Consider the following 22,917-nt stretch of genomic DNA (forward strand, 5'->3'; position numbering starts at 1 on the left):
GAGGGTAGTGAGGCACCGGCACAGGTTGTCCAGAGAAGCTGTGGCTGCCCCATCCTTGGCAGTGTTCAAAGCCAGGATGGACTGGGCTTGGAGCAACCTGGTCTAGTGGGAGGTGCCCCTGCTTGTGGCAGGGGAATGGAACTGGATGAGCTTTAAGGTCCCTTCCAACCCAAACCATTCTGTGATTCTATGATTTTTGATCTGTGAGAACCTCGATGGTGTGGATGCCACAAGCAGGCAGGGTAGTAGCAGGATACTGTAAGAACAGGAAATACTTCCTGGCATACAGTAATAGTTACGCTGGGTTATTTTCACATCTGCTAAGTGCACTTCCTCCACCACTATCTGCCAATGATTAAGACCTGCCACAAATGCTCTTTATGGCGTGAAATCCTGCTGGGCATCAGCATGCAGTGGCAATCAACCAGAGCCAGGGGGGAGCCGAGGTGTGCACACCATGTCTATGTATCAAGGTGAGTGGCAGACCACTGCACACAGATAGGCCACAAACACTCACAATCCCCATCTATTTGCTAGGACAGCTGATGGCTCTGAGCATCCCAAACTGGAATGCACATTCATGACAGGAAAAAGCCTTCCTGACTTTACCCGCAAGCCAGTCAGCCAAAGGGAAACTGACAAATCTTGCAGCAGTCCCTGTGTCCTGCAATAAAAGCCTGAACCCGGTGAGCCAAGTCACTACTGGAAGGAGACAGAAACCCACCACTGCTGTAAGCCTCAGCTACTCCGCTTAGTCACCTCTCTCATTGGCAACAGCCAAATTCAAGAAAAAGTTCTCACACCACCTATGCTTCCAGAACTGACAAATGCAGAATAGCCAAACTGCCAGGAATTTTACATTATGATCACATACTTTGCAGCTGCACTGAAAGTCATTTGTAGTCACCTTAATTACAATAAATACCGTGCATGTTCGCCAACATAGAGAAGCTCATTTGTTTCTCCTTTGTCTCCATAAGATAGGCATCTCTGTTACAAGACTCCAACTTTAAATTAAAAACAGCCAGATAGGCTAGGGCTGTGCTATACAGAAACAGAGCATCAAAAGCAGGCTCTGATTTTCATTACTTTTGATTTATCTTGGATTACTCTGGATTTACAATTTACATAACTTCTATGAAGTTACAACAGGTGAAGTTCTACCAAAGAACTTCTGCATCAGATGAAGTCACATCAAATGAGAAATGTTTTGTCTCAGTCATCAACACATCAGTCATTAACAAGTTGTTGTAGTAATTAGTATACATATTTAATCATAGAACAGTTTCAGTTGGAAGGGACCTTAAAGCTCATCTAGTTCCACAACCCCTGCCATGGGCAGGGACACCTTCCACTAGACCAGGTTGCTTAAAGCCCCGTCCAACCTGGCCTTGAGCACTGCCAAGGATGGGGAAGCCACAGCTTCTCTGGGCAACCTGTGCCAGTGCCTCAGCACCCTCACAGGGAAGAATTTCCTAATATCTAATGTAAATCTCCCTCTGTCGGTTTAAAACCATTAATCATACCGTTGATGATGGTTGCTACCAAGTTCTTCAGGAGAAAGTATGAGTCCTGGCAATTTTTCAGACTTGTTTACTTCAGGAATTACTCCAGAAGAGGAATTTCTGTTAATCGCAGAAAGCAAGATACCATTCTCTAAAATAAATATGACTTTTGTACAGCGGAAATAATTCATTCTTTTTGCAAAATTAGATCATGATCACCTGTTCTCAATTTGGAATAGTTATGCTATTTGATGTTCCTCCATTTCTGTAACATAAACTTCTGTTGCAGATGAGGTCCAGCATGGACAAAGACTGCTGGCTCCAACAGCAAAATTATTGCTCTGACAAATGGGACTGGTAACAACTCTCATATTCTGTTTCTGTGGAGGAAAGTGTATGAGTTATTACCAGTGACACGAAGAAAGTTGCTCCCACCTACAGCTGCTGTCAGCTACACCTCTTGACAGCAGACAAGCTTTCATGCCTCTTCTGGTATGAAATCAGAGCAACTAATGAAGGACAAACTTCACATTATGATTTTTTGTTTTTTTCCTGGCAGAATTAATGAGAGGAAATTGAAGGCTTCCAAATCATGTTGCCAGATATGTCTGGAGCTGACGGTTATTCCCCTACTGCAAGTGGCAGCCTTAAAGCTGAGCTGTGAATTTGCTTTGCAGTGGGTTAGGTACAGTAATGGTATATACCACAATTTTGAAGTCCCTGCTGTCAAATCAGAAATTCAGAAAAAGCTGAAGGCAACTCCTTGGAATAAAGCTGTGAGGACAGAAATAATGCAAAACGTGCAAGTGGAAATAAAATTCATAGTTCATCTTGGACACACTCAGCATGTTAATGCCTCAACTGTTCTGTTCATTTGCTACCTGTTTTCAGGGCCCTGAGCCATACGCTATCAAGGCATAACCCAATGTAATTTAATCTGAAGTCTTCAAATGTTACATTTGCTGTAGAACTGCTCTCGAGAAAACACTTCTCTGAAATTTCTAATTATTTAGAAATCTAAGCTGTGAACTTTGCTCTTTGGCATCAGGTTTATAAACCATTTCAGATACATCCTTTGCAAATCCTGAGCACAGAGACTTTAGAGGAGTTAAAAATCTGTAATTTCCACCTCCTAGAAACCAGCCATTCCCAACTGCAGTTCTGGCAATCAGCCACTGACATGAGGCTCTCAAGATAGATACACAGAAATGATACAGGCATGAAAAGGGGGAGCCGTTCAACCGACTGTTTGCATGGTCATGAACAAGTCCAAAGAAAAGAGAATATGCACAAGAAATCCCACAACATGGAGACAGCGTGGGCAGAGTCTAAGTTCCTATTTATCCTCCTACAATGCATTTCAACACAACTGCTTGAGTATTTTCATTTGAACCAATTAAATCTGAAAGAAAATATTTTTGCTTAAATCAGTATAAGAAATCAACGTTAGTATCAATGTAAGAATACATAAAATCATATAAAATCAAACATTTAAATCAATGTAAGAAAATTAAAAGGTGGTTTCCCTAAAACATTTTGATGACCAAAAATAATTAGCTTTCAATAAAGCACTGAGAGAAGTATTTGAGTATTTTCTTTTAATCTATGTCCAGACTTAACTGAGATGCCCCTTCCTCTTACCTTGCTGCAGTATGTTCTTTGAACAGTAGATTTAGATTAGCTATTAGGAAGAATAATATCACTATGAGGGTGGTGAGGCATTGGCACAGGCTACCCAAAGAATGGGGGCACAGGCTGCCCAAAGAATGGGAGCATAGGCTGCTCCATCCCTGGAAGTGTTTAAGGCCAGTTTGGATGGGGCTTTGAGCAACCTGGTCTAGTGGACGGTGTCCCTGCCTGTGGCAGGAGGGTTGAAACTAGATGTTAGAATTATCCTTCTAATTAAACCATGAATACCATGAAGTCTGTCCATAGCAATGAACATCCCTGACATTGGATGAAAATGTAAATCCTGATATAAAATCCAGAGAGTGATAAATAGAGAGCAATAAATCAAAACTGTTCTGCAAATCCTAACTTTGCTGACAAAACAGAAAGCCCTGAAAACAGCTTCTCTAACTTGCTCCTGCATAGCTCCCACCGCTGTGAGGCTACAGATTGTCACGTATGTTTTAAGCATGAGAACACCACCAAAACAGAAAAGACCATGGGAACATCAAACAACTAGGGAGGCTTGATGCTGGAAGCCTACCTGTTTTATTAGAGAGTCGGAAGGACACCATCTTGTCAGGGATGCTGCAGACATTCCTCACTGAGGCAATGCAGCTGTAATTTGCGTAGTCCTGAGGTCGTAGGTTCTTCAGCTTCAGGATCTTTGTTTCTCCCTGGGTGTGTAAGAGTGAGCATTAGGAAAGGACCAAGGCAGAGGAGCAAGCAGGGATACAGGAAACACCAAGACTAGCTTTCAAAAGGCAAGAAGAAGATTCAGAGGTGGTTAATTAGAAGCAGATGTTGAAGTGGTCCAGAAACATATTTTATTTTATTATCTGAAAGAATAGTATCTGGCATAACCTAAAACTATAGCTCCATTTATATATTGAAGGCAAAAGAAGAGCATCGAAGGGGAAATTGGTTTGACAGAGTCTTTCATGTCACAGCATTATTCGGCATGACATTTCTTAAGGTACAATCTGCATGATGAAAAAAATCACAAGGTACAGAAATCCTGCTGTCTGACTTTGAAAAAAAGTTGCTGATGGATTTTATTTTTAGCCAGCAGTGTAAATGATGGAGCAGGGACCTGAATGGGATATGTAATGAAGGAGTTCCTTCAGACACAATCAGAAGAGAACTGGAAAATATGACATTTTCCAGTACTATGTGAAATGGGCACCTCAGAAACAGAAAGTCAAGTGAAAAAGTAAGCTGCTGAAAAACACATGCAAAATCTTACAGCACTATTTGCAACAGGGGTAAGAAAAAGGCAGAAGGAGTGTTAGATACAAAACCCTGAGCACACAGAGATGTCATGGGGTAGAGCAGGGAGAAAGAATGCATGGGAAGCACAGTAAAGCACAACAGCGTGTCAGGTGTGGGGAGGCAACAGCATGGAGGGCTGCAAAAACATCTAATAAATCTACATGTACCAATACTTGCACATTATTAATTCTAGCATTAAAATAACAAAATTCCTTAGGCTTTCAATCTCATCCTCCAGCTGCCCCCTTTTAAGTCTATGCCTGTGTTTATACTGATAAGCTAAAAATGTATTATGGTGAGACAAGGTTAAGGCACAACCCTGTCCCTGGGAGACACTCTGAATGTGCTCACAAAGCATCAGAAGGGCAAGTTTTGGAAAGTTATCATTGTCATTTGTTCTGTTAAAACTGAACAACTTTTCATATACCACATCTTGAGTAACATATTGAATTTTTTTCACAATTTGAAATTTTGAACAGTTTGAATTTTTGCACAGTATAACAGGCACCGACTGCCCAAGCCTACATAAGTAAAAACCTAGTAGCTAGTGAAAATGCATGTATGGAACTAGCAAAAAAACCCAATACAATAGAAGGGAAAATATTAGCCAGACAAGAAAAGAAACAGTAGTTGAAATCAAGCTTGGTAGATGTTTGGAGCATGGGAACTGAAGTGATTTGTATATGTAAATCAGTCCCACAGAAATAATGAGATTCAAATTAAGCACATGCTGATTTACTGTTTGCCTTTGAAAGGCTGATCCTAAAGATAGAGATCCTGCTTTAAAAAGAGTTTTAACTGGGCTAGAAAAGGGCCCAATCCAGGTTAGCAGAAACGCAGCTACCAAAGTTGTTGAGTTCTGGAAAGACAAGGCAGCTACACCTCCTCAATTCAATCCTCAGCTCTACATTCCAAGTTGAACTTGTGGGCTGAGCTCACAATGGTATTCTGGATCATGTCCTCAGATTGCAGAGATATATAAAAATGTATATATTTTCCTCACTGGCTTGGATAATTAGTCTAATTATGTCTAATTGCATAATTACTGTAAATACAGCAAATTTAATCTTGTAGTCAGGCTGTGCAATTACAATGTGCAATGAGGATGATGCAGACTCTTAGGAAATAATTCAGTACCAAGACTTTGGGTTTGAAAAATTCAGTATTTAAAACACTCCTGCAGATGGGAATGTTTGTGTTTGTTCAATTTCTTTCCTCACAGCAGCTAAAATAAGCAGCTGATGTTACCTGATTCATAGAAAAGATCTGCCCAGAGTTCAAGAATTTACTTGTATATGCCCAGTTTCCCAGGTGCCTCTATGGGCAAGAAAAACTAGTCTTTTTTGGGTACGTTCCTGAAAAAAAAACAACTTGTGCTATGATTTGTTTCCCTTTACATTTCATATCATTTTCAGATTATTAATCCACCTTCAAAGCACTCAACAACAAAAAAAACTACAACACCTAAATACATATCTCATGATGCTCTGAAGTCAAATCCCCTCTATCCCTCTTCACAGCAGCTCTATTTGTTACCTTATCATAAGCTGCACCAATTACATAGAAATATGCAGTAGACATTTACAACTCTTGAAATTTCAATAACATCTTCTCCTTTTATAAACATGTATCAAATCTCCTAGGCACACAGACAAGATACACTAATTCAAACTGACCTCCAAAAAATGTAAAAAAGTTATGGATAAGCTTTCAATTATCAACATGACAATATGATTTACTTGTTAATTCAGCCCAGACAGAGGTTCTAGGAAACATATTCCTAGTAGCCTAGAAATATATCTTTTAAATTGAATCTATTTTCATGCGACGTATTTTATCAGTTATGTTCTTATTACATGATAGGGAAGCATTCCCATATTGAGATACAAAACAAAAAGTTCCACATCAAGAGTTTCCCATTTTTTCAATTAAAACATTAAAAAAAAATTCCCATTTACACACTTGAGTCCAAGAAAACAAGCCGCAGATTTGTTAAACCAGGTCCACACATGTTATATTAAAAATAATCTCATCACATTTAGTAGACCAATAACATGACTATGTAATCTAATTCGCATCTCTGCAAGGTTCCAGGCTACACGTTTCTCAGTAAAATACCAAGCCATTGTAGCAATATAAAGCTGTCAAGTACAATAAAAAGAAAAAATGAAGGTGCTCTCAAATCATTAGCTGAAGATTATTTATGAAAGTTGCAGGTTGCTTTCTCCTATCAGAACCAAATTACCAGGCAGTTTTCACCTCTGTCTTTACTCGTTATTGCTTGAGATTTTCCAAAACATGTTATTTTTGCCTTCTTCCTTTCTTGTTTTTTTGAGTTTTTTTTTCTTTTCAAACACCATCACACTTTTGTCCACAGACAACAGGATATGCCACCTTTTCATTCCAAGACTGTGCAAATGCACTAACAATAGATTAATCTGATCTAATCTGGCACACTCTTTTGACGGCCTGGTCTACCTTCACAGCTGCGAGCGAGAGCAGGAAGACTTAAAAAAGAATTTCTTCCCTTTTTTGTCACCTAATTTTTTAAGTCTATAATTCTGCAACAAAACTTATATTCGAAGAAGGGAAAGGCAGAATAAAAACAAACAAACAAAAACCCCACAAACAAACCCCCAAACAAAAAAAACAATCAAAACCACAGGGAGTTGCCAAGGAGTTTAGCCTTCTTGAAAAGCTTTTTAGGCTGTAACTTCCATGCAGAATCACTTTGCATTGTACTGGAAAAGCTTAGGAAATTGCAGTCAAATCAGATGTTTGGGCTTGTAGCACCCAAGCAAAAGGACTTCAAAAGGGCTCCTGCAGACAGCACTCATCGTGCATCTTCCCATAATTTCCATTTCACAATTTAAAAAAAGAAAGAAGATATATTTTATATTAGGATGTCTTACAATAACATATGGGTGCACCTGTGCTGGGGTGTAGTTATCTGGAGGGCATGCCCACGTATCCCCAGCATAGCCCAGCAGGGACGTACAGGCAGATCCACCAAAGAATCTGGTGCAAGTAGCCTAAGGAAAGAAAAAACCCTGTACTTTCATTCTTACCTGGGTAAAGAAGGGCTCATAGATCTCCACTCCTTTATCAGACCCTTGCAGCAGTACCTCTTGGCCACGTCGCCAGCTGTACCGAACGGGTGGATTGGAGTTGGCAACACACCTGAGAAACACTGTTCTCTCATAGTAAAACTGTTCTTTTGCTTCTCCAATGCTCTGGTGGACTGTTACTATTGGATCATCCAAATCTGGAAGGACAGAAAGAAGAACCAAGATAAAGTCAGGCTTCAGTGGACTGTACAATGTTTCTTCAAGGGGAAGTGCGTGCATCTCATTGTATACAAGACAACAGCAAACCGAAGGCAATACAGCTCTCTAAAAGCCACAAACATAAATTTTCAGACTTCTGAAGCAAAACTCAGTTTTAGAGATTTTTTTTTTTTTTTCATCTGCACAGCACCTCCCACAACTTGGTCTTCATTTTTGACTCAGTCTTTTGTATATATTATATATACATGATATCATACATGATAATGTAAATCATATTTCTGCTGTGTTTCCACTAGCACTTAGGTTTCATCTGGTTTTCATCTTTACTACTTGTTTCTTATGTATGATTTCAATTTAAATGTCTCTTAGACAAAATAGTTTATAAAGCTTTGGAAATAAACAGACTAATTTGCATACTAATGTAGGATCCAGTAGAACATAGACCATGAGCATGCAGCTGTTTTCCTTTAAAGCAGTAATTCAATACAGCAATTTAATGCATTCTCCTTTCTTTTAGTTACATGCATTTAATGCCAAGCAGGTAAATTCATCACAGGCTTTAGAACACACTTCTCTTGATTAAAATACAGGTATCATATAATTACTCCCACTGCATAAGCTCAAAGAAAATTAGATCCCCACAACAGAATTCATTCATCTTGTATAGGGAAGAAATAACGATAGCCCCTTGGAATATGAGTACACCTAATTAATTAATTTGGGCTTTATTCCATCAGGAACACCCTGTTCACAGAGTGTTACTACTGTGTTTATTATGAGCTTTCTCTGAAGGTACAAATACACTGAAGAAAGAAAAAATAGATAGAAAAAGAAATGGCTATTTTACTAAGTACTAGTTATAAACATTCAATCTCCAAACAACATGGTAAGCAAGTCTCTGGCAAGCTTTAGGAACAAGTTACACTGCCCAGAGGGTTGGCAACCAAGGGAGACTTACTTCTTGAAGTCTAGCCCCTGTGTTTCAATTGTACATCCAGCAGTTACAACACAGGCACTAGTGCTGTTACCCACAGAGAGTAGGAACAATTTGCCTCTACTGATCTACAATACACCTCTACCGATCTGGTCTGCAAGCACACAGCAACACATCCCCATGGGCAACTCAGCCTTTACTGAATTTCAGAACCTTACGAGCAGTATTTCTTCTTAAAACAAAATGTAAATAATGCTTTAAATAGTGCTTAATTAATTGCTCATCCACAAATCTAACCCTATGTTTGCAGAGTCTTGTGTGACTAACTACTCAAATTCATCAGGGTTTTTTTGAGGCCAGGATTCAGTGAAATGCAGACCAAGGTGCTCAAAGCTTAGCATGGTCACCAGTGTCAAAGGGAATGTGTCCATGCACAAAGGCACCTGCACACTTGAGTCCCTTTTCAAAGGTGTTGAAAACAAGGACAGTTATTTTGGAAGATGCATCACATGTGTTTTTCGACACTGTCCCACATGACATCCTTGCCTCTAAATTGGAGCGATATCAGTTTGATGGGTGGACCACTCGGTGGATAAAGAACTGCCTGGATGGCCGCACACAAAGAGTTGTGGTCAATGGCTCAATGTCCAGCTGGAGACCAGTAATGAGTGGTGTCCCTCAGGGATCGGTGTTGGGACCGGTCTTCTTCAACATCTTTGTCGCTGACATGGACAGTGGGATTGAGTGCACCCTCAGCAAGTTTGCCGATGACACCAAGCTGTGTGGCTCGGCTGATACCCTGGAGGGAAGGAATGCCATCCAGAGGGACCTTGACATGCTTGTGAGGTGGGATGATGCCAACCTCATGAAGTTTAACCATGACAAGTGCAAGGTCCTACACCTGGGTCAGAACAATTCCAAGCACAGCTACAGGTTGGGCAGAGAAGAGATTCAGAGCAGCCCTGCGGAGAAGGACTTGAAGGGTGTTGGTTGATGAGAAAATGAACATGAGCTGGCTTCAGTGTGCGCTTGCAGCCCAGAAAGCCAACTGTATCCTGGGTTGCATCCAAGGGAGCGTGACCAGCAGGTCAAAGGAGGTGATCCTGCCCCTCTACTCTGCTCTCGTGAGACCTCACCTGGAGCATTGTGTGCGGTTCTGGTGTCCTCAGCATAAAAAGGACATGGAACTGTTGGAACAAGTGCAGAGGAGGGCCACGAGGATGATCAGGGGACTGGAGCACCTCCCGTATGAAGACAGGCTGAGAAAGTTGGGGCTGTTCAGACTGGAGAAGAGAAGGCTGCGTGGAGACCTCATAGCAGCCTTCCAATATCTGAAGGGGGCCTATAGGGATACTGGAGAGGGACTCTTCATTAGAGACTGTAGTGACAGGACAAGGGGTAATGGGTTAAAACTTAAACAGGGGAAGTTTAGGTTGGATATAAGAAGGAAATTCTTTCCTGTTAGGGTGGTGAGGCACTGGAATTGGTTGCCCAGGGATGTTGTGAATGCTCCATCCCTGGCAGTGTTCAAGGCCAGGCTGGATGAGGCCTTGGGTGATATGATTTAGCGTAAGGTGTCCCTGCCCACAGCAGGGGGGTTGGAACTAGATGACCTTAAGGTCCTTTCCAACCCTAACTATTCTATGATTCTATGATTCTATGATCCTATGTCCTTTCCCCAAGTACCACTCAAACTCCAGTATACTGTGGGAGATGGACCATCACTGTAGCAGCTCTTTAAAAATTCAGGGGTTTGGCAGTTTGAAAAACTAGAGGTGAGGCAGAGGCACATGAAAACCTAATGTTAACAAACTGAATAGATTAGCATGTTTCAAACATCCACACTGTAAAGCAGCTTGCATTTAAAATTATTCTTTAGATGCTTATTTTCATTTGCATAACAAGAGCAAAGCTTGAGAGTCTCTTGATTAATTAGAAACAAAACATGTTCCAAAATGTGGAATAATTCAAGCAATAATACCTTGTAATGGTGCATGGATTTTAAGTAAATGTTACCTTCATTCTAGTCTACAAAACATTTAATTTAATATCACAGAAACAAATTATGGAACTGTTGCTCCAAATTAGGATGGCATTTTCTAATAAGATTTCATTTTTGTTTTAAAGGTTATTTTAAATCACTGTAGCATATGAAAAGGGATGAGATTGCTGAAACGTTATGTCTTCTACCCATGCACTAGAAAAAAAAAGAAAAAGGAAGGAAAACAGCTTGCTTCAGTTTCTAGGGCAAAACACCTGTTTCCTGTATTTTGATCAACAACAAAACATTTCACACATGAATGCTGTCCAGGGTCTGCTTATTAAAGCACATACTTGGACCACAAACAAGGATGACTGGCAGCCAAGAGCCTCCAACACCAAATTCATTGGACCACTCCTCAAATTTTCATCCTTAGGTAACAGTGAGTCCTCTTAGGTGAAGCACACACAGAGTCCAAGTCTTGACTTAGCTTCATTTTGATGAAGTTACTTAAGACCACACACACTAAATCACTTAAAGCCTAATATCAGGAGTTAAGGCAACTTTGAGGCATGCCAGAGTAAGGTGGCAATCAACACCCTACCACAAGGCAGTCTGAGGCTGACTGGACAGAAAACAGCTTTGCAGAAGAGGCTGTGGAGGTCTTGGTGTTGAAGCTGAACAGGAAGTGGCTGACCACGTCCAGGCTGCGACAGGAGAGTGCAGTCAGCAGGCCCAGGGAAATGATCCTTCCCCTCTACCCCATATCTGTGAGACAACTGAGCATCCTGTCCAGGTCAAGACATGGATGTACTGGAGCAAATGAAGGAAGCCACCAAGAGGACCGGAGAGCTGGAACAGGTGCTGCAGAAGCAGAGGCTGGGTGAGCTGTGCTGGCTAGCCTGGAGAAGGTAAGATGAAGAGGAGATCTAATTTCTATCTTTGACTGACTACCAGGAAGTTACAGAGAAGGCGAAGGAAAACTCTTCTTAGAACTGCAGAGTAAAAGACCATAAGGTATAAGTTGCACCAAGATAAATTCTTCCTGGTTATAAATGAAAACAAATTCCCCATGCAATTTTTACAAGGAGCACCATGGAAAAGACAAAGGGTGATGGGCGCAAGTTACTTGTGGGGAGATGCCTAATGTACAAGAGGAAAATTTTTCACAATTAGAACAATCGGCCATTGGAATAATCTCCCCATGGAAGTGGGAGATTATTGGATTCCCTAACACTGGACACTGTCAAGATTCAGCTAGACAGGGTGCTAGGACATCTAGTCTGGGTCATGTTTTGTGTAGAAAGGGTGGACCAGATGGCCCTTGAGGTCTTTTCCAGCCTGCGTTTCTATGATTCTACGATCAGACAAGTGCCCAGAGAGTTTATGGGGTACCTTCTTCGGAGACGTTCAAAGCTTGACTGGACACAGACCCAAGCAAGCTGATCTAACGGTGAAACTGGCCCTGGTTTGAGCAGGGGTTTGGACAAGAGATCCTTTCCATACCATGCTCCATGATACCATAAGCCATGATAATACCACTTGCTTGCAACGGATGCATGCTAGATGTGTGCAAACCCCCTCTGACAGTTGGACTCCTTAACAACAGAGAGGAGCAGGCACCCTCTTTCTGCATGGCACGGTACTACGATGGTGGATGGATTGTGATTAGAGTATAATGAAACTGAGTAGAGGATAGTGCTCTAACCATGCCACTCAAGACTTGGAAGTCAGATGCAGAGACTGTGAGAATGAAGACTTAAGCCCACTGTAGGAGAGGATCTGGTTCGAGATCATCTTAACCTGAATGTGCACAAGTCCATGGGACCTCATGAAATCCATCCACTGGTCCTGAAGGAGCTGACAAATGAAGTTGCTAAGCTGCTGGCCATCATATTTGAGAAATCATGGCTGTCAGGTGAAGTTCCCAATGACTGGAAAAAGGGAAATATAACCTCCATTTTCAACAAGTGGAAATGGAAGACCCAGGGAGCTACAGACCACTCAGTCTCACCTTTGCGCCTGGAAGGATCATAGAGCAGATTCTCCTGGAAAACATGCTAGAGCACATGTAAAACAACTAGGTGGTTGGTGAAAGCCAACATGGCTTCATCAAGGGAAAATCATGCCTAACCAATTTGTCAGCCTTCTATGATAGGGCTATAGAACTGATGGGCAGGGGCAAAGCAGCTGCAGGTGTTGTCAATGAGAAAATGAAAATTAGTCAGCAGTGTGCAACTGCAGCCCAGAAAGCCAACCGCATCCTGGGCTGCATCAGAAGAAGCATGACCAGCAGGTTGAAGGAGATGATCCTGACCCTCTCCTCTGCTCTTGTTGAGGTGTCCTCAACATAAGAAGGACATGGAGCTATTGGAGCAAGTCCAGAGGAGGGCCATGAGGATAACTGGGCTGGGGCACCTCCCATATGAAGACAGGCTGAGGAAGCTGGGGATGTTCAGCGTGGAGAAGAGAAGGCTGAGTGGAGACCTGATAGCAGCCTTCCAGTATCTGAAGAAGGGGGCCTACAAGGATGCTGGGGAGGGACTCTTCAGTAGGGACTCTAGTGATAGGACGAGGGGTGACGGGTTTAAACTTAAACAGGGGAAGTTTAGGTTAGATATAAGGAAGAAATTCTTTCTTGTGAGGGTAGTGAGGCACTGGAATGGGTTGCCCAGAGAAGTGATAAATGCTACGTCCCTGGCAGTGTTCAAGCCAGGTTCGACAGAGCCTTGCACAACAAGGTTTAGGGTAAAGAGCCCCTGCCCATGGCAGAGAGGTTGGAACCTGATGATCTTAAGATCCGTTCTAACCCAAACCATTCTATGATTCTATAGATTTAGATTAGATACAAGAAAAAATGCTCTTCAGTATGAGGGTGGTGAGACACTGGCACAGGTTGCCCAGAGAAGCTGTGGCTGCCTCATCACTGGACGTGGCTTTTATCAGTCTGGTCTACTGGAAGGTGTCGCTGCCCTGCATGGCAGGGGGGTTGGAACTGGATGATCTTTAAGGTCCCTTCCAACCCAAAGCATTCCATGATTCTAGGAAACATGAAAGAAATTTAAGTTGGGAATAGGAATGTGGCAAGCTCTCTGACAAAATATTTCATAATGGTCAATTAACAGAAAATTTGCACTGCAGAACTGATTTTTCCCTCAGCTAGAAAGATCCCCACAGCTGCATCAAAGCAAAAGCAGCAGCACTAATAGGAGACAAAATAATGCTTGCAATTGTTGTGAGATTTCGCCACATCCTCAATTGCCTGCCCCCCTGTTGGGCAAGGTTAGACAAATGTTTTACTAGATTGTTGTGTGAGACTATATTTTGTCAAGCAGCGCAAGAGCTGCAAACATAACAAAAAATATGGGTTTTTTATAATACTGCCATGGTATTCTGCAGAGTTATTACAATGCAGGCACACAATTCCAAATTCAATGCCTTTAGACAGGCTATTTTCAACTCACCTGATCTTGGTGGCATTTATACTGACTTGTGAAAGCTCCAGTTTCAATGTCTAATTGAATTGTTGCTAATTGATATTCAAATTTCAAAATAGACTTAGGAAAATAAACTATTTAAAGCTCTGTGCATATGTGTAAGTATCTGTGGGTGCTTCTTCCTGCCTAGAAGCACTGCAACACTCAGAGACTCAGCTACGGATTTCAGATATTGCACAGAAATTAACCTGGGAGGAGGAAACAGAGGAAGTCACTTGAAGAGACAGGGAGATCTTATGCCATGGAAAAAGATTAAGCACTGGGAAGCTCAACAAGATGAATTTTTGAAATGCTTTACAAGAGGGAAAAAAAACCCAAACCTAAAAATTTCATTTTCATTTTAGGTTGATCAAATTATAAAGAGTTAACAGACTAATCATTCTTTAAATTAAACAGAAGTCATGGGTGTTGCTACATAGTTAGTCTGTTAATCAAAATGAAAATAATTACAGAAGTATGTTTTCCATAGAGGTTTATGCCACTATTAGGTTCAATTTTTCAGTCTTTAATCATTGAATTAAACCAAACAGTTTCCAAAACCCAGATGGCACAGACATGCTAAACATGCTAAACTTCTGCATTGGAAGAATTCCCTTCACATATCCTTAAGCTCTCAAACAAACAAAAATCTCAGTATAAGGTGTTCTGGATCTAGTCATAAAATCATCATAGAATCATAAAATGGTTTGAGTCAGAAACAACCTTACAGACCATCCATTTCAACCCCCCCTGCTATGGGCAGGGATACCTTCCACTAAAGCAGCTTGCTCAAAACCCCATCCAGCCTGGCCTTGAACACTGCCAAGGATGGGGCAGCCACAACTTCTGTGGGCAACCTATACCAGGGCCTCACCACCCTCCCAGTGAAGAATTTCTTCCTAGTATCTAATCTAAAGTGCACTATAAATTGTATCAAGACAGTCAGAGATGTTGGTGCAGAAGATGTACAGAATTGTGGCAGGTGCTATCCATGTCTTCTCCATGCTGAATCGCAACACACTGGAGTCATCACACTGGCTCTGAGTAGGAAACATGGACCATCTCCTGCAACCCTCACCTGAGCTGCAGGAGAATTTCACATACACAAACAGGAGCAGGATCACAGACTGTATTTCCTATATCATTCCTTTTCAGCTGCTGGGACTATACAGCTTGCTGATTTCATTTGTTATTTATCTGCCTTTGTCTTCAGATGTTCCAAGCAAGCAAGCAATGCTTGGAAGTCAGGGTAATAATAAACCATGCAACCAAAACTGCTTCAGCAAGACACCCAGAGAGGAGATAGCAGTGACACATATATTTAGCCTGACTAACTCATAAGTTATTCTTAAGTATAAAAGTAGAATGTTTTTCATGCTATTTTCTTTATTATGCACTCCTTGACCTAACACGATCTATCAATAGTTACTCAGGTTTGAAGTGCTTTATGGCAATGTATTACATGAAGCAGTCACACATGATTCAGAAAATCCACAAGAATTCAAAAAGACCTACTTCCTGTGTACCTATGGAAAGGACAATGAGCTGTCTTGCATGCCATCCATTAGTACATGCCCTGTGGAGACACAAGAGCTTCAAACAAGCTGGAAACAGGGGAGCAAGTTACCTGGAGCTCCACATAAGATATTTTTCCCTCTACAGCCCTTTAAAAGAGATTTATTATGCATCTGCAGTGCAGTATGGCATGTGCACTACAGATACAACAGTAGAAAGCAAGAATCATTTACAGGTCCAGACGCTATAAGAAAGCAAGGCTGTCTTCTTTGCTCCCACAAGACTGAGAGTGTGGCCCTAGGAGACCCCTGATGAGCTTATATTGATTTCCAATAGCATTTTGGGAAGATCAAATACATGCTAGAATGTTGTTAACATGCTCAAACACAAAAGAACAAACAGAATGACCTTAGTAGTTAACAATTCCCCATGCAGCTCAAGACAATTTCTGCCTGCCATGCTTTACTGACAGCTGGATTCTATCAACAAAGAATTCAAGAGGAGAAATACAACGTACACTTGGCAATGTAGTTTTATAGAAACATTTGCTTTATTCTTTTAATGAGGTTATAAGCACACCTGCTTGAAACCTGCATGAACTGTTCATATGATCAAGTCCTAACCACATCAGGAGGATGGCACAGGGCATACAGCCCTGCATAAGGGCAACAATGATTCTGTTTATCCAAGGACACGAAACTGAACCAACACTCATTATTTATGAGACTGAATTAGCATTGGAATCTCTAGACAGCAGAAACACTGGTGCTGAGGGTTTTGCTTTCATAGCACTGGCAGCAGAAAACAGCAACACCAACTACAATACCAAATTTCTATATGCAGATGTATGTGCATACACTAATAAAGTTCAATGGATTTCCCAAATAATGAAGAGTTGGATGCTCAAGCAGAATGATACACACCTATGAACTTGCAACAGAAGTTAACAGTGCAAGACCATACCCTGCACTGTCTGAAACAGATGCTGCCAAAGACCTCAGCACAATCCTGAAAGAGATGTGACCACTGGGATCACTGAGTACTGTGAGAGTATGAATATAATTTTCTTTCATATGTATCAAAATGATGACCTGAGCACAGGATCCTAATCTGGTGTCAGCCTTTGCTAAGTAACATTAAAAAATTAAAGGGCAAAGAAAAGACCAACAGAAAATTACTTATGTAGTAGAGAAAGGGCTTATGACTCCAGCTTGCAGTAAAGATGTAAAGAGCAAGGCACATTTAAATTTCTCAGAAAAAAAGACTCAGTGGTAAATTTATTATAGGATGTAAGCACCTCATGGTGGGAAACCAGCAGGTACAAAAGAGCATTTTTGGTTACCAGTAATATATACAACAAGCAACAATAGCTGGAAATTGAAGGAAGCCCAATTCAGATGGGAAAAAATCAGTTATATTTTTGAAGATAAAGCAGTTGAACAGAGGAACAGACTACTTGGGCATACAGAGGATTCAATACATTACATTCAGTATAAGAAGATGCCCTGGGTTCAGCAGTAGCAGTCATTTTTCTCCTTCTTGGTAGCTGTTGCAGTGCTGTGTTTTGACTTTCAGCCTGGGAACAGTGCTGGTAATACCGATGTTTTCGGTTGTTGCTAAGTGATGTTTACCCTGACCAAGGACTTTGTGAGGCTCATGCTCTGCCAGGAAGGAGGGGAAGCCTGGAGGAAGCAGAGACGTGGCACCTGACCCAAACTGACCAAAGAGGTATTCCATACCACAGCACGTCATGCCCAGGGTGGGGGGTAACTGGGAGTTACCCGGAAGGACACAGGCTTCTGGGTGGGACTCGTGTCTTGGCCGGTGGTATCGCATTCTCTTCCCTTGTTATTTTCCCTTATCATTGTTCTAGTTGGTGGTAGCAGTGGTGATTTGTGTTGTACATTGGTTGCTGGCTTGTTCTTGTCTCAACCCGTAGGAGTTGCACTCTTTCAATCCTCCTCCCCGTTCCTCCGGGAGCGGGGAAGGGGAGAGCCCTGGGGTGGGGGGGGGGGAGGCCTCGGTTGCTGTCAGCCCAGCACCACTCACTGGGGGTGAGTGAACGAGCTGTCTGGCTGGGTTTAAACCACGACACTTCTTTTGGCACCCAACGTGGGGCTCGAGGGGTTGAGATAACGACAGATCTGACTGGATTGATAGTCACTCATCACAATGCTGATTTATTGGCTCTCAAGGTTGTTCCTCTTGATCTCACAGTTTCAGTATATCGTATCTTACTTCCATCCGGTATTTGCTGTATTAGTGTTTTTCAAGTGTGGGGCTTGGGCTAAGGTTTTTGTCTCATTGTACTTTATGGTAATGACTTGTAATACAATAGAATCATTGATCAAGAAACTGATCTGGCTTATGCTCCCAGTGTGGTCACCACCTTTATACTTTGGGAGGTATATAATAGAAGTGCTTAGCAATTACACATCTTTTTTCTCCTTCTCAGGTGCTCAACCTGTGAAGGAGACATTCTTTTACCCTCCCAGTCCTCCCCCCAGACTATTTACATTTGAGAGTTTTGAAGTTTTTGAATGGCCTTTTAATGCTGTTGAGACTTGTTTGCTGATGGTGATGGGAATCACCATGCTAACACGCATACAGAGTGTGTTTTGCCCACAACTGATTTCAAGAGTTAAGCAGAATCAGGTTTGGTTCTTGTCTGGGGTCAAACGACAATGTAGGAGGACCAAGAGATTTTCCCTGAGGCTGGACAGTCATGAGTGGCAGGGTGTGTGGGATAGTATGGGCAAGTATCTAGGTCAGTGGGCCCCTCCAGTACTTTGGAATTTCACCACTGAACAACTGCAAAATCCAGAAGAATTAGTAAAACACTTAAATGAGGTGTGTGGTCATTCTGGCCATACCAGAGATGGACAAATCACGGCAACGTGCTGGGGCTTGGCCTATGCTTACAGGGCCTTGTTCAACACTATCCAGCACCTTCAAAAGGAAAAGAATGTTGGCGGATCTGAGGGCAAAGCAACAGTCGCTACTCAAACTTTGGCTGCAATGAACAGCACAGCTACCCCAGCGGCAAGTACAGCAGCTGCTGAAACTTCAACTGCAACAGACAGCGTGGTTACCCCAGCTCCAAGCACAGCAGCTGCACCAACCCCAGCAACAAGTACAGTCGCTACTCAAACTTTGGCCTCAATGAACAGAGCAGCTACCCCGGTGGCAAGTACAGCAGCTGCTCAAACTTCAACTGCAACAGACAGCGCGGTCACCCCAGCTCCAAGCACAGCAGCTGCACCAACCCCAGCAACAAGTACAGTCGCTACTCAAACCACAGTGATAATCACTGCAGCCAAACCAGAGGACCAATTCGTACCAATATCAGTTGCCCCTGTACGCAAGAGAACAAGCAAAAAGGAGGCAAAAAGGGTGAAGCGAGATGAAGAACCAATGAATTCACCACCCGGTCCAGAATCTGATCAGGAGTCATCATCACATGACGAAGAAGAAGAAGAAGAGGTAAGAGGTAACTTCTCGACCTCGGACCTCAACCGAGCTGCGGAATATGCGAAAAGATTTTACCCATCAACCAGGGGAGCACATCATCACCTGGTTACTCCGATGCTGGGACAATGGGGCCGATGGTCACGAACTAGAAGGTACAGAAGCCAAGAAGCTGGGATCACTTGCTAGAGAAGGGGGAATTGACAAAGCAATTGCAAGAGAGAAAAAGTCCCTCAGCCTTTGGAGGCGGCTCTTGGCAGCTGTGAAAGAAAGGTTTCCGTACAAGGACGATGTTACGAGTCGTTCGGCCAAGTGGACTACTATAGACAAAGGCATCCAGTCTCTGAGGGAATCGGCCATCGTTGAGATGATCTATCACATCAAGCCGAATAACAGGGATACACCCATAGATCCAGATGAAGTTGAATGTACACGACCCATGTGGCGAAAACTTACACGGAATGCACCGTCGTCGTATGCCCATTCATTGATAATGAAGAATAATCCCTTTTACCAGGACTTAAGTGTCCAACGCTGTGATGACCATTAGAGGGGCCCTGCCTCTAGCCAGGTGGAGGTAGGGGACAATCGGATTTACTGGACTGTGTGGATCAGATGGCCTGGCACATCAGTCCCACAGAAGTATAAGGCTCTAGTAGATACCGGTGCACAGTGTACCCTGATGCCATCAAGCTGTCAAGGGGTGGAACCCATCTATATTTCTGGAGTAACAGGAGGATCCCAAGAGCTGACTGTGCTGGAGGCTGAAATCAGCCTGACTGGGAGGGAATGGCAAAAGCACCCTATTGTGACTGGTCCAGAGGCTCCATGCATCCTCGGCATAGACTACCTCAAGAGAGGGTACTTCAAAGACCCAAAAGGGTACCGGTGGGCTTTTGGTATTGCTGCTTTGGAGACTGAGGAAATTGAGCAGCTGTCCACCTTGCCTGGTCTCTCAGAAGATCCCTCTGCTGTGGGGTTGATGAAAGTTGAAGAACAACAAGTGCCAATTGCGACCACAACAGTGCACCGGCGGCAATATTGCACCAACTGAGACTCCCTGATTCCCATCCATCAGCTGATCCGTAGACTGGAGAGTCAGGGGGTGATCAGCAGGACCCGCTCACCCTTTAATAGCCCCATATGGCCAGTGCGAAAGTCTAATGGAGAATGGAGACTAACAGTAGACTATCGTGGCCTGAATGAAGTCACACCACCATTGAGTGCTGCCGTACCGGACGTGCTAGAACTTCAGTATGAACTAGAGTCAAAGGCAGCCAAGTGGTATGCCACGATTGGTATTGCCAATGCATTTTTCTCAATTCCTTTGGCAGTAGAGTGCAGGCCACAGTTTGCTTTTACTTGGAGGGGTGTCCAGTTCACTTGGAACCGACTGCCCCAGGGGTGGAAACACAGCCCTACCATTTGCCACGGACTGATCCAGACTGCACTGGAACAGGGGCAAGCTCCAGAACACCTGTTCTTGTCTCAACCTGTGGGAGTTGCACTCTTTCGATCCTCCTCCCGGCTCCTCAAGGAGCAGGGAAGGGGAGAGCCCCGGGGCGGGGGGGGGTTAGTTGCTCTCAGCCCGGCACCACTCACTGGGAGTGAGTGAACAAGCTGTCTGGCTAGGGTTTAAACCACGACAGAAGAGCTTCAAAAAACCCCAATGAAACAGGGTGTAAGATAAAGGAGGTCAAACTAGACTGATCGTGGTCAATTCAAACATTAAATTTTATTAAATTTTATTAAAAATATTAGAGTTGATTAAAGAATTCCAGATCATTATCATTAATTCAAGTACACTTGAATCAAGAAACTGAATTATTTAAACTATCTTTTTATTCCACTTGCATTAGACTATATGGTAGTGTCAGCACACTTTGGATCCCCACTCTGCCGGACATGGCTGTGAAAAATCGTTGATCAACCGTGACTGCCCACAAGTAAAGCATGTAAGAAAAAAGATTTAAAGCCACTTTTATGCTGCAAGGATTGAAAGGACAGTTAGATAACAGCCAGAAGTTATAAAAGCACTCATAACATATGGCTCTGCTACAGGATTTTCACTTTCCACTGATTTATCTTCCTTTTATGAACTAAGATTCAGATATAAGCACAGTGGAGCTGAACAGTCTTCAAGCAACACAACTTCTTATCGCAATATATACAATTGCTTGAGGAGGAATTCTGCAATAACTGCCTCGTTATTATCCTTGTTTTTTAAACAGGTAACCTTGAGGGTTGGGTTTTTGTTTGTTTTTGGTTTTGTTTTTTTTTAATTTTCTCTGTACCTGTAAAGAAACAGAACAGAAGATTCCATTATAAAAGAAAAAAGGATTTTACCAACCACACCAGGAGAAACAGGCATCTATGCTAAAGGCCACCTGATCTGCATGACACGTTACTAGTAATAATCATTACAAACAAGAATTTTTAACATGATAAGTAAGTAATTATTGGTTGAATAATCCCAAACCTAATTAATGCTTGCTCCTTTATATTTTAAAGGAAAGAAACTCAATCTTAAGTAATGAACAGCAAAGTGGGTTAAGAAAGTCTTCTTCTAGACCACATCCACCTCCAGTTAATGGATTCAGTAAAATTCCTCCATAGACTACTCAAAAAGTTTAAAACCCTGTTTAAAACTACCTTCTGAACATATCAAGCGCAAATAGTGCTCCCTTGGAGAGCAGGGGCACTTGATAACACCCCACTGCTCTCTTACTGCCTACTTCTGGATTTTGCATGTTCTGAAATAAGCACAGAAACATTTTACTACAGAAAAAAAAAAAAATTGACAGTCAATTCCTATAAAACAGAAAGTGCCAGGTTTCCTCTCCCCTGCTCCGTACATGCTCTGCTCTTCCAAGACCTACATTTATTTTCCAGCCTTAAGCTCTTTACCATCAAGAATGTCAGTATAGAAATCTCAACAGTGTTATGCATACATTCTTGCATTCTCTACTCCTGAAGAAGACCATATTTTTTCCCAGTTTTACTTGAACAGAATACAAAATATGCATTTTAGGGGAAGAGAAATAAAAAGGAAAGCCAAGACTAGAGGAAATAAAAAATGGTGAGTGGATGATGGAAAAAGAAGGGCACATAAGAATCTCCTTGGAGGCAAACGAAGATGGCAAATCAAACGAAATTACACCAAAGAGGAAGAGGAAAATGAACCTGCCCAGAATATTATTGCCCATGCCTTAACCCAGACAAGTGAAGTCATTCTGCTGACTTGAAAGAATATCCCCAACCAGCCCAGGTTAGGAGCAAAGGCTAAAACCTCATCCATCCTGGAAGGGACCTTTAGGAGGTCATCTCCATACTGACAATGCCCATCAATTTTACATCATCAGCAAAAACTCATACCAAAACATTATTATATCATGTAAATGCAGCTGAATCCCAAAGAGCAGTGATGATTTGCTTCCTGAGATAATTGCATTTGACTGCCCATCTGCCAAACCTCCCTTCCCCAAAACCTTCCGAGCTATTTAGCTTTTTTGCAAACTTTCAAATGAGGACTGAGATCCCAAAGATAATTAACCTCCTGCACATTATATAAAATTGGTGTATGCCTGTGGGGAGAAGTGGACGCTGGAGCAAGGCTCAGGTTAGCTCAGGAAACACTGAGCACCGTGAGCTCATCATGGGCAGCAGGCATGCAGTGAGCATGCTAGCCCCAGTTACCCATGGGTGCCCTGTACAGCCAGTGATCACAGAGATATGGGGGAGACTACAGCGACCAGCAAGCCTTAGGGAGACAGAAGGGAGCTGAAGGTGCGGGGAGGAAGAACACAAATCT

At 42.4% G+C, this 22,917-nt stretch overlaps 1 protein-coding gene across 1 annotated transcript in view; it reads right to left on the reverse strand.

The window, feature by feature from the left end:
* The window catches only part of MDGA2 (MAM domain containing glycosylphosphatidylinositol anchor 2), a 378,145-nt gene that overhangs the window by 168,304 nt on the left and 186,924 nt on the right, over nt 1–22,917 (reverse strand). Inside the window, exons 4-5 of the mRNA XM_061462444.1 lie at nt 7,514–7,710; nt 3,718–3,850 (exon numbers count right to left, since the gene is read on the reverse strand). Of these exons, the coding sequence (XP_061318428.1) occupies nt 3,718–3,850; nt 7,514–7,710 (330 nt within the window). The remainder of the gene's footprint in view (nt 1–3,717; nt 3,851–7,513; nt 7,711–22,917) is intronic.

The sequence above is a fragment of the Pezoporus flaviventris genome, unplaced genomic scaffold, assembly GCF_033815535.1.
Source record: "Pezoporus flaviventris isolate CSIRO_AGI_PZ_B2104156 unplaced genomic scaffold, CSIRO_AGI_Pfla_v1 ptg000035l, whole genome shotgun sequence".
Taxonomy (NCBI): Eukaryota; Metazoa; Chordata; class Aves; order Psittaciformes; family Psittacidae; genus Pezoporus; species Pezoporus flaviventris.